At 42.2% G+C, this 17,030-nt stretch overlaps 1 protein-coding gene across 1 annotated transcript in view; it reads left to right on the top strand.

The window, feature by feature from the left end:
- Positions 1 to 256: 256 nt before the first annotated feature.
- Positions 257 to 17,030, top strand: part of ST8SIA1 (ST8 alpha-N-acetyl-neuraminide alpha-2,8-sialyltransferase 1) — a 167,701-nt gene continuing 150,927 nt past the window's right edge. Inside the window, exon 1 of the mRNA XM_049882619.1 lies at positions 257 to 1,510. Within this exon, the coding sequence (XP_049738576.1) occupies positions 1,269 to 1,510 (242 nt within the window). The 5' untranslated portion in view covers positions 257 to 1,268. The remainder of the gene's footprint in view (positions 1,511 to 17,030) is intronic.

The raw sequence follows: 17,030 nt of genomic DNA, 5'->3' as shown, positions 1-17,030 counted from the left end.
ATTGTTGCGTCCCGGGGTCTGTGTGCTTGGGCACCAGCTGCGTGAACATCTGGCTGCAGCAGCGCCTTTCCCTGCAGGGCGGAAGAGGGGCGGAGGACTCCGGTGTGCGCGCATCTCCCCGTGCGCGCGCGTGCGTCCATGTGCGCGTCGTTGTGCCTCCGTGTGTGCCTGTGTGTGTGTGCGCGCGCGCGCGCGCACATGGGTGTCGCCTGGAGCCGCGGCTATTGGACCAGCCAATGGTGGTGGGGGCCCTGGAGGGAATACATCTCCGCCGACCTCCTCGCGCCTCACTGCGGGTTGTTAATAAACCAGTTAGAGAAAGACGAGGGTGAGGGTGACAGGGTGACAGCCAGGGCACGCCGGGTGCGTGTGGAAGGGTCGGGATATCAGCCAGTCTCTGCCACACTCAGGCATTTATTATCTTTTTTTCGGGTGGGGGGTATTATTTTTTATTGTTTGCTTCTATCCCTATAGAACAAGGGCAGGAGAGAGAGGTGCGCGCTCTAGCTGAGCGTCGCTGATCTAAACGGGTCGAAGGAGGCAATTTTGCTAGTGGGGGAGGGAAGGGGAGACCTTGATTTCCACCAATCCCCGGGCGTTTGTCTGCGAAGTCCGGGGCGCAGCGGAAGGCTGCGGCGCGCCGCTGAATTAACTGATGAGAGCGAGTTCTTTTATTCTCCGGGAGGGGTGGGGAACGAGGGTCTTGGCGGGCGAGGCAGAGAAGCCCGGAGTAGGATAGCGGTCCCGGGCCGCGGTGGAAATTTCCAAGGACTTGGCGCGGCGCAGAGAGCGCGTCTGGGGGGTGCCTGGCGGCACAGCAGCGCGGGAGGCGGGGAAGGGCGAAGGAGCATCTCTCAGAAGGGACGTCGCGGCCAAATGTCTGGGAGGGAACCGAGCCTCTCCCCGGACCCACGCTGAGGGCGACCGTGATGCTGCAGAACCTGCAAGAGCGACTCGCCGCCGCCACTCTCCGGGCTTTCCAAGACTCCAGCGCTCTCCTTCTGCAGGGGAAGCGACCATGGCCATAGCTCGTGACTTGCCTTCCCGGCCACTTCGCCTGGAAAGAAATCCTTGAAAAAGTTGCGTTTTAAAAATCCTTACGCTGACCTTTGGGGCCGTGGGGACCGAGAAGCGTGAGTGCGTGTGCAAGCAAGAAAGCAGAAGGTGTGTGTGCATGGGGGGCCGTCGGTGGGGAGACCCTCCGTTGCCACTTTGCCAAGTGTGCTGAGGCTCTGGCCCTCGCCCCTCCCCGGCATCCCGGGTCTGCGATGAGCCCCTGCGGGCGGGTGCGGCTACACGCGTCCAGAGGGGCCATGGCTATAAAAAAATTGGCATGGAAATTCCCGCGGACCCGGCTGCCCGTGGGCGCCAGTGCCCTCTGCGTTGTGGTCCTCTGTTGGCTCTATATCTTCCCGGTCTATCGGCTGCCCAACGAGAAGGAGATCGTGCAGGGGGTGCTGCAACAGGGCACGGCGTGGAGGAGGAACCAGACGGCGGCCAGAGTCTTCAGGTACCTCTGCTTTCCATGGCTTTCCCCTCTCACGTCCTTTTCTCCCCAGCGAGCCGAGGACAAGGAGGCGTCCCTTCCACGCAGTCCTTCTTGTTTTACTCCCTTTCCCAACCATCCCCAACCTGGAGACTTTAGTCAGGTTTTCTTACCCGCTCCTCACCCCAAGAGATGTGGAGACTTCCGCTTTGCACTTGTAAAGACTGTATGCATTTCTTCCCAAGCTCTAGTTGTGTTTAACGATTTATCAGTAACCGGTAGGAAGGAGCACGGAGGATAACTTCGTCCTTTGCACTTAAAGAGAATTCATTTATTGGGCTCTGCAGACGTTTGAAGCCATAAAGAGCTAGAAGTAGGTAAGAGGCGTCCTGAGGTTAGGCGAACGGTTAGTATCATTAATCACTAATGAGGGAGGTGATGGACAAGGCTTGGGCAGCGAAATCACAAAGTGGACACCCAGCCGGGGTCCCGCGGCTTTGCGCAGTGTACCCACAGCATACACACAGTACTTAGCGACGACGTCCTACTAGGAGCCGGGTAACATGCGTTTTCTTGTTTCTTGAAGTCTCAAAAACTTTCCAGTAACATATCATCCCCTTTTTACCGACCATAAACTAAGTCTTTGGAAGCTTAAGTTACTTGCCCAAGGTCATGCGCCTTTGAAGCTTAGGAGCTGGAATTTTCAACACCTAAAGCCCCCAGCTCTTTCCCTTGGCTTAGGCTGTAGACGCCTTCCGGAGAATGGAAGATGTGCTTTTAGGTAGGGTCTTGAAATTAGTAAACAGGCAAAAAGCAAAAACTGGGTTAGAAATGAGAACTCTTGAGGTTCACTCAGAGGTCATAGTTTCCCCTCGTTTCTGGGAATTTCCCTTTAAGTGTCTAAAAGTAAGTGCCTGGCAGCAGAGATTGTGCAGTTAGATTGGAGGGAGGGCAGATCCGCTTCCCCTTCTTATTTACTTCCCTTGGCATGTTGAGGGGACTGGTACTTCCATCACTGGGAGCTGCCCCTCCCCCCCATCCCTTGATGCCAAAGATGCTGCCTTGCACCTTGCTGTGATTGTAGTCTCGATGGGGAGTGCTTTCCTCTGCTCTGGGTAGGCTCTTTCCAAGCAGTGTATGGGCAGGTGAGAGCCAACTTTGATGTTCTTCCCCACTGTTAATATAAATGTTCAGAAACATCTATATATTAAAAAAAAAAAAAAACTTTTTAAACATATGGCTTCCTTCCCCTTATCAAGCCTGCACCTGGAAAGATAGTCAAAGAGACAGTGGCTTGTTGTCACCCAGTGCAGTAACTCATAGCATCACCCCTTCTTCCCACCCCACCTCGCCCCCCATGGACTTCATATAGCAGAATCCTTAGTAATGGTTTTTTTACTAATGTTTCTCGTGAATCTTAATTCCACGTATCACTGAATATAATGGCCATAGTAGTGACATAAACAACTAGCAAAATTAAAATTACATCTTTAAATTACAGTATCATACCCACAGCCTACATGTATTTACATTTATGTAGTTTCATGTGGTTAAAGTGAAAATTTGGTAAGAAAACAATAGAATTTGAAGTAAAAGTTTAAGAACTACATCGACATTATGTTCATTTTAATGTTAAACTTGGCCGTTACATGAGATACATTCATGGATTAGGATTGCATAATCAATAATGGCACAAATAATGTAGAAGTGGTAGACACATGCATATGGAAATATATTCATAAATAGTACCATAAAAATAAACAGGAACAAATACACAAGCATTTCAGCACTTAGTGAACAGCTTGCCTAAATCAGAACTTCACTTTCCTGGCCTTCAAAACTGCTAACTTATGAATGACTTCATCAAAGTCAATGCCTTTCGCCAACTCACTTTTTAATGTGTCAGTATTTTTTGAAACCATAATTCAAACTTAAACCCTGGAAATGTCATTAAAATCAGATATGTATTTGCAAGACAGTGATGTTTTTAAAGAAAATTTAAAAGAGATTAAAAAAACAAAGTGAATTTAAGATTTAAGTTATATGTCTAAACATATATCAGGAAACATAACATTTCCTCACTTTATGTTTTAAACTGTCAGTTTCTCTATTTAGTTACCAAAGAGTTATACAATCAATAATTGTTATACATGTAAGCTTATTATCCATTTTAGTCATAGAATAACACATGATAAATATAGTCGTAAATTGCTTAAATGTAATATTTCTGAGATTATATGAATACGAGAGCAAAATTGTATAAAATCTTTCTACATTGAATTATATTATTAGTTAACAACAGTATTAGTAACTGAGCAGAAGTCTTTTTTGATTTTTCTCCATCTTTTAGTTACTACTTCATTCGCAAAAAAAGTTATTGCTATAGGTTCACAAATACTACTTACCACAATATTGTAGCTAAAACACCAGAAAATTTGGCAAAACCAGCAACTATAAAAACACTGGCAGCAATGAAAACACCGTGCTTGTAGCTCCCGCGGACGAAACCATGTGATTCAAAGCAGCATTGTAACCGGATAATAATGACAGCTCTGTCCAGAGCACATTAGAAGGTTCAACAAGTAAATTAGCATAGAATTTTAGCCTTGTAGATATATTAATACCTGTAAGCTGGGCTTATGAAATTTTTTTTGTTGTAACTACAGTGATAGTTTCATAAACGAATAAATTTCTGCTGAAACACAGCATGGAAGTTTTATAGACAGTTAATTTGGTATCACTCCCTCTAACAGTATCACCTGGTGTGGTCCGCACCCCCCATACCCTCATAGTGACGAGACTGAAAGAGAGAACAGCCAGTTCTTTCTGAAGAAGGCAGCTGAATTCTCTTTTAAACTGGGAGGGATGGCTTATCTTCTCTTTCTTTCTTTTTTTAAACGACTAGTATTATATTTAAAAATAACCCCACTCCCCTTAGAAGTACATAAGGGTTAATTTTCTCGCCTTCACAGCATTGATTATGGAATTCAAAAGCTCCCAAAAAGGCATAGCATCCGCAATTCTTTTCTCTAAAGACAGAAAGCACATTCATTTCAAGTAATATAAGGAAATGAGTCAAGAACTTCCCATTGGTTTGCAATGAAAGAGTCCTTTTTTTTTTTTTTTTTTTTTTTGTATAGGAGGCAGAATAATGAAACTCTGTTAGAGACTAGAGTTTGTTCTGGAGGACACAATCAAGTGGAAAATGCTTCATGTTATTAGAAACACGGGCTGATCGTTTCTGAGACACATTTGCTCTTTGCTGTCTGTAGCCCAGAGTGATCTTCACTTTGGCTGACGTTTGGTCTAGTCTCTATGTGCAGAGAATTACTTACTAAAATACATACACTATAAACACCGCCTAAACATGTATACGTCAAAGTTAATGTCTGTAAAACTGCATCAAGAGGCACCATTGCCTACTGAAAGAAGTTTGGGCTTCAGAATAGAATGCTGAAATTTTAGACTGTGTGGCTTCTATCTAAGCAACAGAGTATCTTTGGAAAGTTACTCTTACCTCTTTGAGTCTTAGCTTCCCTTATTTTTAAAACAGGGGTAATAACATCTACCTTGCAGGATTGTTTTAAGGTTTAAATACAATAACTGATGCCAAGTATCTGGCACCTCCTTCACCCAATAAATGGTTGTTATTAAGATTGCTATAAATCATAATTTCCTGTATATGTTACAATTTAAATAAGGACATTCTGGTCAGCCCATAAGAATTTAGAACCTCTTACTTGCTAAAGTTGCAGAGAAACATGAACGATCCCTCCTTGCTACACACACATCTGTACTTATGTCAAAAAACAGGAATAAGAAGTTTTAAAAGACAATAAAAGTTTCATGGTTTGTTATGTCAAAAAAAAATTTTTTTTTTCCATTCTGCACATTTAGTAAAAACTGTTGTTTTTTAACATCTGGGTTGTTAGTATGCGTGTAGTAATACATGTTTGTTAAGTATCAGACATGTTAGCCAGAAGCTCACGTTAAGGAGACATGACTGGCATGAGAGGGATCTCTGTTTCTCTAGCCTGAAGGGCCTTCTGTACAAATATAAATATATGTACACAAATGTACAACGTGGATTTATGTGTGGGGATATGTGCACATTTATTCATAAATCATGGAATGACGTCCTATGTAAGTGTAAATATGTATGTATATATACATCCATATATTTGCAATCAATCAACCAATACTTCATGAGTAATGCTATGTGCCATGCATGTGTTAGGCCCTGGGGGATAGCAATGGACTGGACAGACGGATTGCCTGGCCTGAAGGAGCTTTCCTCCTACTTGGTGGCACTGACAAAAACTACAGTGACGTAAAGCATTGTTAAACGGTATGCAGAAAAAAAGAAAGCTTCTGACCGTATTTACAAGTACCAGAATTTGAGATTTTATTTTGCCATTTACTTTCATTTACTTTTGCAATTTCCTTCTTTTTGTAGCTGCTCAGAACCTGCTGTGTACTGATTTCTCAGAAGGGAACCTTGGCAAGCCACTGTAGGAGAGGGCAGCGAGAAAGTAACAATGCTGCAAGATTTTTGAATTAAAAAGGAAGGTTTCCTAAGGTCTTAGAAGCTTCCTTAACTCTTGTTGCTTCTGATTGACTAGTCAGGTAGTGTGGGAAAATATCAAACTAAAGGTGTGTTGGTTTCTCCTATCAGATTTCAGGGAAACCCTGGTGACGTAGTGGTTAAGTGCTGCGGCCCCTAACCAAGAGGTTGGTAGTTTGAATCCGCCAGGTGCTCCTTGGAAGCTCTGTGTGGCAGTTCTACCCTGTTCCATAGGGTCGCTATGAGTTGGAATTGACTCAATGGCAGTGGGTTTGTTTTTTTTGTGTTTTTTGTTTCTCAGAAATAATGAACCTCAGCTCGGAAATTATGTGCCAGGTGTTATTCTTGGTACCTGACATGGCGACAAGAACAACAAATTACCAGGTGCTTAGTATCTGCCTGGCACTATGCTAAGTGCTTTGTATGTATTATCTCATTTTGTCCTCACAACAACCTTGTAGAACATGCCCTTTTCCACACTTACAAAGATGAACACACCCTGGTCTCTGCCAGCAAGGAATTAACAATAATCTCATAGGAGAGACAAATTCGTGTACAATGAAGTAACTTGACATTGACTTGATGGCACACAACAACAACAACAACAAGTTGACATAGGGCCTCAAAAGAGAGACAATGTAGCAAGGTGAAAAGCTGATGGACTTGAGAGTTGTCAGATAGATCATGGCTGGAATTCTGGCTGTATCATTTTTAGCTGTGTGATCATTGGTAGTTCAACTCTTAGGCCTTAAGTTTCCCTGTTTGTAAAATGGGGTCTGTAATAATGTTTTACAAGTGAATAGTGAGAATTACGTGATACAACACAGACAGCATCTAGAATGATGCTTGCCACATAGCTGTGTATAATATATGTTATTATAACAATAGAAGCATAAGCAAAGGGCTGGGGAAGTTCAGAGAAGATGATCTTTAATATGCTGGAAGGAGGGAAATCAGAGAAGGCTTCAAAGAGGAGGTAGTATTTGCTGTAGTCCTTGTAGGATGGTAAGAAGGGATAGTGGTAAGAGATTAAGGTAGAAGGATAGTCCAGGCAGAGAGAGCAGTAAAATCCAAGGCAGGGAGTCATGGAGGTGACTGGTGTCCCTTTCATGTATGTATTAAGAAATTATTAAGTTGTGCCCACAGCAGCCAATAGTACACAGGTAGGCTGGGAGGTCAGTGGAAGCCAGGCCGTAATCTCTGAATGTGTTGAAGGTGTGGGTCATGAGAAATGGATGAACATCAAGTGTCCAAGGGTACTAGTTGTGTGTCACCTATCAGCAGAGATGCACATTACTGTTCCTCACTGTTCCCTATGGGCCTGGGAGGGACATATCCAAAGTAGTTGTTTTGAAACTCCTGTGTACTCACTGTGGGGCATCTCCCTTTCCCTATTTCTGAACCCACAGGATGTCAGAAGCTTCAGGTGTCTTCCCAGCTGCCCTGGTGGCAGCAGCAGGGTATTGGGAGTGGAGGGGGCGAGTGGTAGGCGCAACCATGTATGGAATATAAGTTGGGTGTTTTTAAGTGGGTGACTTGTAGATTTCACTTCAAAGGTAGTTTAGGAAAAAGACGGTTTAATACCTTTTGGTGCTCAAGAAAATAAGCTGGTAGTGACAGGTACATTTCTCAAATTGTATTGAAATCACTGGTTTATCTGTCTTTGCCTTTGCATTCCTACAGCTGAAACGCTAATGTTGAGTTACTGAGTGAATGGAAGTTTTAGAACAGTGTGAGACCAGAGAGCCCGTCAATCAACAAACATTTAATGAACGCCTCCCTTGTGTCCAGCATTCTGCGTGGCAGGGTAGGGGACTGCAAGGAGTAAGTGCATATCCTCTATCCACCCCAGAGTAGAATTTCCAGCCTCAGCTCTACTGATATTTTGGGCTGGGTAATTCTTTGTTTTGGGGGCTGTCCTGTGCATTGTGGGACATTTAGTAGCATCTCTGGCCTCTACGTACTAAACGCGACAGCCAAAAATGTGTCCATATTTATTGAAATGTCCCGTTGGGGGCGGGGGGCAAAGTTGCCCCGGTTGAGAACCACTGCTCTAAAGAAACAAAATCAACTTAGTTAACAGGATTAAAAACACCCAGAAAATATCATGCAATTAAGAGCTAAATTAGAAAATTACAGGCTATAAACGTTTTGAGTACTTAGAGAAGCAAGGTGTCTCTGTGGGCTCATGTAGTTGGGGAAGGCTTCCTGAAAGAAGAGCGAATGAATTATACTTTGATAGATGAGCTGTACTTGGTTTTGAAAGAGTTGGGAAAGGGGGTGCATTTTAGGCTGTTGACTGTAAGAAACTCTTTACTGAAAGCTTCTGTGAGAGAGCTGTTTAATGCTCTCATCAGTCTCCTCCTCAGAGCCTGGCAACAGGTGTCCCTGTTCTGTGCCCCGCCCTGGTCCTACTATAGTCCCCCACCCCCAAATGGGGCAGGGTGTCTATAGGGCCCCCACAGATCCTGAAATTCTCTGCCCAAATGTCCCAAGCCCACTTCTACAGTCGGCCTGTATGGGGCATTTCCCCAGCTGTCTTCCTGAGGGTGGGTTGCCTCACCCCAAAGAGTGGCCAAGGGACAGCTTTGTGGGAGGGGAAGGTTGTGGAAGGAGCTTGGATATGGGACTGGGATCCCCACATGTGCACATGAGGTGGGCTGTCTTTGTTTTGCCATGTTCCGATATCAAAATCCCTGAAGAATTCTACATTTGCATGTGGCATTCCAGGTTGTTATATAGGTATATTTGTCCAGGGAGGAGGATAGGAGGTTAGAACATATTTTATGTACCTGTTTGTTGATTTGATGTATAATTTTTCAGTATTTAAATCTATGGTATGTGGGGCCTTCATTTGTACTCTTGTCTTCTGCCCCGTAAATGGAGTTGGTTATTGTCCTTTGGTTTGCCCTGTACAATCAATATTCAGGTGTTTGTTTTGCAGCTTGGGAGCCTATTAGTCTTCATTTTGGAGAAGAGTGTTTTCGGAAACTAGTTGGATCAACTGAATAAATTTATATGTGTTATGTTAGGGTACGGCCAGTTTTTTTTTTTTTTGAAGTTGTGAATCATCTTGGAAGTGATGCTAACTATGTATCGTTAATGCAGTCTCTCATGTTGGAGTTAATAGATTTCTAGTAAAAGACTACACTTTTCAGCTTTTCATTTGAGCTTGGCTCTATCAGTAGCTGTGTGACCCTGGGAAAATTACATTATATTCATATGCCTTTATTTTGTCATCTGAAAATTGAGTAAACATGAGTATCCACTTCATAGGTTTGTGGTGACAGTTAAGTGAGATAATAAATGTAATGCTCTGAGAACAGTGCCTCACATTTTAAACTTTCAGTGTTACTTTCATCATTTTTTTAAATTCAGTTGATATGCATTGAGGGCCCTTTATATGATAAGCACTGTGCTAGGTGAAAGGAGCCTTGGTGGTGCAATGGTTAAGCACTCAGTTGCAAAGAGAGGTTGGTGGTTCTAACCCACCAGTGGCTCTGCGGGAGAAAGATGTGGCAGTCTGCTTCCATAAAGATTACAGCCTTGGAAATCCTATGGGGCAGTTCTACTCTGCCCTATAGGGTCACTTTGGATCAGAATTGGCACAATGGCAATGGGTTTTTTGGTGCTAGGTGAAGAGAATGGGCCTGTCTCCATGGGGCACACAGTGTACCAGTGAAGGCAGACTTGGAACAAACAATTAAAATGGGATTTGTCTCCCAACAGCTCTACTAGTAACGGTCATCAAATTGTGAGGATTTCATGCTAACCAAACAAAAAATGGCTATTTTTGCTCTTTTAATGCCCTGAAACAAACAGTAAAAGCATTATTGTTTAAAAAAAAAAAAGGCAAAAATACAAAATACATTTATTTCAAACATCAGATCTATAGTCTAATGGAATCTTGATGAATAAATATACCGGAAACAAAATTTTAATAACAGCAACAAAAACAGATGCTTATATGATTTTTTTTTTATATGATACTTCCTACGTTCTAGAAACTATTCTTAGAAGCACTTTATTAGCTCATTTAATCCTCATAACAACCTTCCAAGATGGATACCACTATTATCTTCATTTTACAAATGGAGGCACTAGGAAGTCAAGTAACTAGGTCAAGGTTTTATGGTAAGAGGTACAGCAGGGATTAGAACCCAAGCCCTGGGTCTCCGGTCTGTGCACTTACTGAGGGGAATCTTCGGGTTCCTTGGAGAATGGTGTTAATTGATGAGGTGCGGTTAAAATTCTTCACACATCCATTCATTTGTTCCGTAGATATTTGTTTTTTGAGAGCCCTCTATGTGCCAGGTACTGTCATCGGGGCTGAGGATACAGAGCTGAGCAAGATAGGCATGATCCCTGCTTTCTCCCAATTTAGAATCCAGTGGGAGAGACAAACAACAACGATAGAATGTAAATACAGTGATGTTGTCGTTAGTTACCTTAGAGCTGGCCCCTGACTTACGGCAACCCCATGCACAACGCAAGGAGAAGCTACCCGGTCTGTGCCATTCCCAAGATCGGTTGAGGATTAGATTGTAGTGATCCATAAGGTTTTCACTGGCTAATTTCAGAAGTAGATCACCAAGCCTTTCTTTCTAGTTTATCTTAGTCTGGAAGCTTTGTGGAAGCCTGTTCGGCTTCATAGCAGCATGCAAACCTCCACTGACAGAAGGGCAGTGGCTATGTATGAGGTGCATCAGCCAGGAATGGAACCCAAGTTTCCGGCATGGAAGGCAAGAACATAAAGTGCTAGGAGAGCATAAGGGAATGGAGCTTAACTCAGACTTAGGAGACCACGGCGGGCTTCCTGAAGAAGGTGATGTCTAAGCTGAGACCTGAAGGGTGATAAAAAGGAGGAGAGTTTGAAGGAAGAGGATTGTATTTAAATGGAGGAAATGGCATGGAAAGAGATCGAGGAAGGTGGTGGCAGACGAAAGCAACTTGATGTGACTAGAGCAAGAGTAGCAGGCATGGAGGAAAGTGAGAAGAGACTGGAGAGGGAGGCAGAGGCCAGATCAGGCAGGGCCTTATGTCATATCAGGAGCCCAGGCACTCAGTGCATATCTGGGCAGGGTGTGCTGGCTCAAAGCTGTTCCCAGCTTCCTTGTTGCAGGCAGAGGACTTATTTGGATGAGTTGGGATGTAGAATCCGTAGCCATCCTCGCCTGGCTGGGTGAGATGACAAGAAACTCATTCCGACTTGGGAAGAGTCTGGACTTTGGAGTCCCAGAGTACCTGGTTCAGGTCATCTGTGGTTTATTTGTAGCCTTGAACAATTTACTTGGCCTTTCTGAAGCTTAGCTGTGAGTGGCTAAGGTTTGAAAGGATTAAATGCTGAAGAATTGCTGATTATTAAGCTATGATGAGGAGAAAAGCTTTGTCCTAGAATACATCCTTTTTCTCTTATACCTTCAGAAAAGGAATATCTCACAGTGAAATATGACCTTATGACACACCCTCTTCCTCCATGGAGTTAGCACTAAGGATGCTGTAATGAGTCCTGCAGAATTTTAAGGAAGAGAGCAGAGCACCTGGACTGTTCATTGACTCATTCAACTATGTTTACCGAGTGCCTGTTACGTGCCAGTTAGTCACTGGGGATACTGTGGTGAATGCAAGACACAGTCCTGGATTTTATAAATTTTACAGTTTAGTGTCATTAGTTAAATCAGTAAGAGACTGATCAACATGGTGTTCCAAAGGCTGTAGTTTGTCTGCTTGGGATAATTATGCTGATTGGAAGCGATTGATTTCCCCCCCTTTCCTTTCCCTTGGACTGTCTCCTTGCTATGGCATTGCGTGAGAGGAAAGAAGCCAAGACTATAAAGAGCTGTGTCACTCCTTTAATTAGGTGCCAGGAGGAAGCTGAAACAAAGTCAGAGCTACACATTCCCTGTTATTCAGGGCTTAAGTAACAGAGAGAGCTACCAGAGATTTCCGAGTGAATGTAATAAGTTTTTTTTTTCTTTTTTTAAAAAGCAAAGTGCTTGTTTCAGTTATTGATAAGCAAATATATACATGACTTTATATCCCCCATGCTTATTTTTGGAAACCCTGGTGGTATAGTGGTTAAGAGCTATGACTGCTAACCAAGAGGTCGGCAGTTCAAATCCACCTGGCACGCCCCGGAAACCATATGGGACAGTTCTGCTCTGTCTGTAGGGTTGCTATGAGTCGGAATCAACTCATTGGCAACAGGTATGGCACAGTATGCGTATTTTTAAAGTTTATAGTGTGTGTTATCTGATTTTGTGGGTAACATATTTATTGCAGAAAGATTTAAAATCTTATAAAAAGGAGAAAAAAAAACCACTTATAATCCCATCACTAAGCAGTATTCATTGGAACTCTGTGTCTTTCTTGCCTATTTGTCTCTATGGGTGTGCATTACTAAAAGGTAGGCATTTTGTATATTATTTAATTATAGACTTATATTCACTCAACATTGTACCTCTAGCATTTTCTAATATAATTAAATAATTTTAATTTCCAAACTTGTGATAAAATAGCTTTATGATTTTTATTTTGGAAATAAATTATTCATTGGGAGTTTTTTTTTTTTTTTTTGGTAAATGTTACTATATTGGAACAAATTACTTTCTTAAAAAGGATATCCATGCTGCTGCAAATTTACATGTTCGATTTTTTTTCTTTAACTGTGTCTTCACACATAGTTGGCAGTATCTGAGCTTAGGAAATCAAAAAGCCTCTCTAAAGAGTTCTTTCCAGTTTCTTGAAGTTGGCATTTAAATTATGAAAACAACAATATTTTCGTTTGTAAAAGTCATTGACATTTAATCATCTAGAGACACACATTGCTAATATTTTGGTATATATTTTTCCATACCATTCAACTATTCAGTGCATCTGTGTGTGTGCGTGTGTGTGTGTGTGTGTATGTATGTATGTGTATAAAGTAAACAAAATGAATTTGACAGTGCATTTCAAATGTTTTTCCAGTAACAATATGTGTGGATCCATATCATCCCTTTTTAATGGCTATAAGTTTTTCCCATTGTTTGGATAGATAACGATTTATTTAACTAATCCACTATTATTGGATATTCGTGTTGTTGCAGCTTTTTACCTTTATAAATAATGCCATGTGATGAACATTCTGGTGTGTACATCTTAAACACTCATCTGTTTTCTCCCTTAGTCTATAGATTTCTAGAAGTAGTTTCTTGATAATATTTTTTTCCAACACAAATTTTTATAATTGGCTTCTTTGGTTGTTCATGAAAGTCTTTGATTTTGGCTGGTGGCAGATTTGGGGCTGTTCTGTTTGGTATGGATAGTGAACCAATTGCATCAGTAGCAAGCATGCAATGATTTGTTAACATTAAATAATGGACTTCTCCTCGGGTGGATTTTCAAGAGGACCTAAGAATGATTCTGATACAACTGGACTTGTACGCTAGCAGAGTCTCCCCTCATTAAGCATTGTGGAGGCTCAGCTAGTGCACGTGGAGATAACATTTAGTGCAGTGGGACATTGGTCTTTATCTGTCATGATTACCCTGTCCATCAAATAGATGTTTCATCCACATTTAAAAAGCAGTGCTTTTATAGGACCATTTAGATCATTTTCTAGGATTTAGCAATGGAGCCCTGGTACAGCAGTGGTTAGGCATTCAGCTGCTAATCAAAAGATCGGCATTTGGAATCCATCAGCAGCTCCTTGGCAACCTTATAGGGCAATTCTACTCTGTCCCATACAGTTGCTATGAGTTGGAATGGACTCAACAGCAACGAGTTTAGCAATGAAATAAAGTAGTAATTTAAAAAGGAAAATGAACCTTTGAGTCATTATAAGGTAGATTTCAAGGAAAAAGAAAACAGAAGCATTGTGTTTTTTAACTATGTAGCCTTAAGAGTAGCTTTCCTATTTACTAAAGTTAAAAGTGTTGGGCTTAATCCTAAAGCACATTATATTCTCTTGGGTGGAGGGTGAAGGGATAAATTGACACAACAGTCCTATGATGATATGTGTTGTCTTGGGTCTTTGGAGGTTGAGTGTTAGTGATCATGGTGACATTGGCCTGTATCATCTTTACCACTTGTCCTCTGTGCTGCCTTGCACCTGTGTGACGTGTCCACACACACTGTTGCCTTGGTGCTTCAGGACTCTCATAGGTTGAATACTGTCCCTGCCCCCGGAATCCTCGTCTGCCCAGAAACACGGAAAGTGGCCTTATTTGGAAATAGGCTCTTTGCAGATACAATTAATTAAGATGAGGTCATACAGATACAATTAATTAAGATGAGGATTAGTTGTTGTTAGCCGCCTTCAAGTCGACTGTGACTCACGGTGACCTTATGTACAACAGAATAAAATGTTGTCCTGCATCATCCTCACAATCACCAGCATGTTTGAGTCCATCATTGCAGCCATTAGGCCAAACCATCTCACCAAGGGTCTCCCCACATCCTTATTCGCCCTCTATTTCACCAAACATGATGTCCTCTTCTAACAGCTGATTACGCCTGATGACCAAGTGAGTTGGCAAATGTTCTGTTGTGATCCATAATGTTTTCCTTTGCTAATTTTCAGACGATTGCCAGGCATTTCTTCCTAGTATGTCTTAGTCTGGAAGTCATAGATACCTGTACACCATGGGTGATCCCGCTGGTACTTGAAATACCTGTGACATTAGGTTGGGCCCTAACTCTGATGGCTGGTGACCTTATAAGAAGGCTATAGAGAGACAAGAACAGATGCAAAAGGTGGAAGGCCATGTGACAGCGGAGGCAGAGACTGGACTGGTAATAGCCGTAAGTCGGAGAAAGCCAAGGATTGCTGGAAGCCACCAGAAACTAGGAAGAGGCAAGGAAGGATACTTCCTTAGAGCCCTCAGAGGGAGCATGGCTCTACTGCCACTTTGATTTCAGACTTCTGGCCTCCTGAACCGTGAGAGAATATATTTATGTTGTTTTAAGCCACTCAGTTTGTGTTAGTTTGTCACAGCAGCCCTAGGAAACTCAAGCTATGGCCAAACTTGTAAAAGACTTGTACAAATTGAGTCTTGTTTTCCTTTGTCTTGTCTCAGATCCTTAACCACAGGCCCTTGTTAGTGCTAAGTATCTAATAAGTATTTGTTGGATGAATGAAGACCTTAAATTGTCTCAGATATCCAAATACCTACTAGGGGTGGTTTCATTTACTTTCTAATATTAAGATTCTATACTATAAATAAAAACCCCATCACCGTTGAGTCTATTTCGACTCACAGTGACCCTATAGGACAGAGTAGAACTGCCCTATAGAGTGTCTAAGGAGCACCTGGTGAATTTGAACTGCCGACCTTTTGGTTAGCAGGTGTAGCTCTTAACAACTATGCCACCAGGGTTTCCAGTCATCTGGGGTAGCTATGAGTCGGAATCGGCTCAACATCAACTTTTTTTTTTTTTTTTAATACTATAAAATATTCACTGCTAATTCAGCCATAATGCATCCCTTCATTGGTTTGTTCAAAAAATACCTATCCAGTGTCTTTGTGTGCCAGGCACTATGCTCGGTGCCGAGAGTGGAGTGGGATGCCAAGAGGACATAGGCTTTTCCTTGTAGAACATATATGCACACAGTATCCATTATAAAAGGACCAGTGATATTATGCTTACTTGCTAAAAGCTCTCTCTTTCAAGTGTAGGCTTAACATGACTTTCAGAGCTTCAGTGTCTATATCTGTATTTGCTACAGTCCAGAAAGGGCCAAAAATCTCTCCTTCAGGTCCATTCAAGTTTTGGCCTTCATTGTGATTTTGAGGCCAGAGACTTCCATCCAGTTTTTTTTTTTTTATTATTGTGTTTTAGGTGAAAGTTTGCTTAGCACGTTAGGTTCCCATTTAACAATCTTTATACAACTTGTTCCATGACATTGATTACATTTTTCACAATGTGTTAATATTCTCATTATTTCCATTCTGTTTGTTCAGTTTCCATTAATCTAGCCTCCCTGGTTTTTCTTAGCTTCTCATCTTTTTTTTAGGGTAAATGTTGACAGTTTGGTCTCATATGGTTGGTTAATTTAAGGGAGTACAGTATTCCTGGGTGATATGGTTTATTTTATAAGCCAATCTCTTATTTTGATTAAAGGTGACCACCGGGAGTAGCTTCAGTTCCAGGTTCAAAGGGTTCCCCTAGTCTCTATCAGTACACTAAGTCTGGCCTTTTTTAGGAATTTGAATTTTGTTCTACATTTTTCTCCCATTCTAACAGGACCTTCTATTGTGTACCTAGTCAGAACAGTCTGTAGTGGTAGCTGGGCACTATGTGGTTCTTCTGGTCTCAGGCTAGAAGATGCTGTGGTTCTCGTGGGCCACTAGCCCTGTAGACTAATTTTTTTCCTTGAGTCCTTGGTTTCCTTCACTCTCCTTTATTTCAGATGAGAAGAGACCCATATTTGGGTATCTTAGATGGCCACTCACAAACTTCTAAGATCCCAGATGCCACTTGCAACCTGGGATGTAGAACATTATCTTTATGAGCTATGTTACACCGGTTAACCTAGATGTCTCCTGATACTGTGGCCCTGAGCCTTCAAACCCGGTAACTCAGCTCCATGAGTTTGGATACATCTAGGAAGTTTCCCTAACTGTGCTCCCTATCCATCTAGTTTTGTGGTATAATAGCTTTTGACTCTTCCTAAGTTATGCAGCACATAAAATGTTACAGAGGGAAAGCACTTTAAAACATTGCTAAAAGATACATGAATCCATTGGGGAAAGCAAAGCCCAATTACTGGCAGAATCAAAGAGACAGAGAGGCAGGCTGGTTTGGATGGGGATTGCTCACTTTGTAAGCAACTGATCTCAAGGAACCACCCTGCCATAGTAAAGAAAAGGAGAGGAAGCTTGAAAGGAAGAGTAGGGATGGGAAATGGAAATTTGTAATGGAAACCCTGGTGGTGTAGTAGTTAAGTACTATGGCTGCTAACCAAAGGGTCAGCAGTTCAAATCCAGCAGGGGCTCC

The sequence above is a fragment of the Elephas maximus genome, chromosome 4 (assembly GCF_024166365.1).
Source record: "Elephas maximus indicus isolate mEleMax1 chromosome 4, mEleMax1 primary haplotype, whole genome shotgun sequence".
NCBI lineage: Eukaryota > Metazoa > Chordata > Mammalia > Proboscidea > Elephantidae > Elephas > Elephas maximus.
The sequence above is the reverse complement of the archived record's forward strand: the minus strand, read 5'-3'. Positions and strand labels throughout refer to the sequence as shown.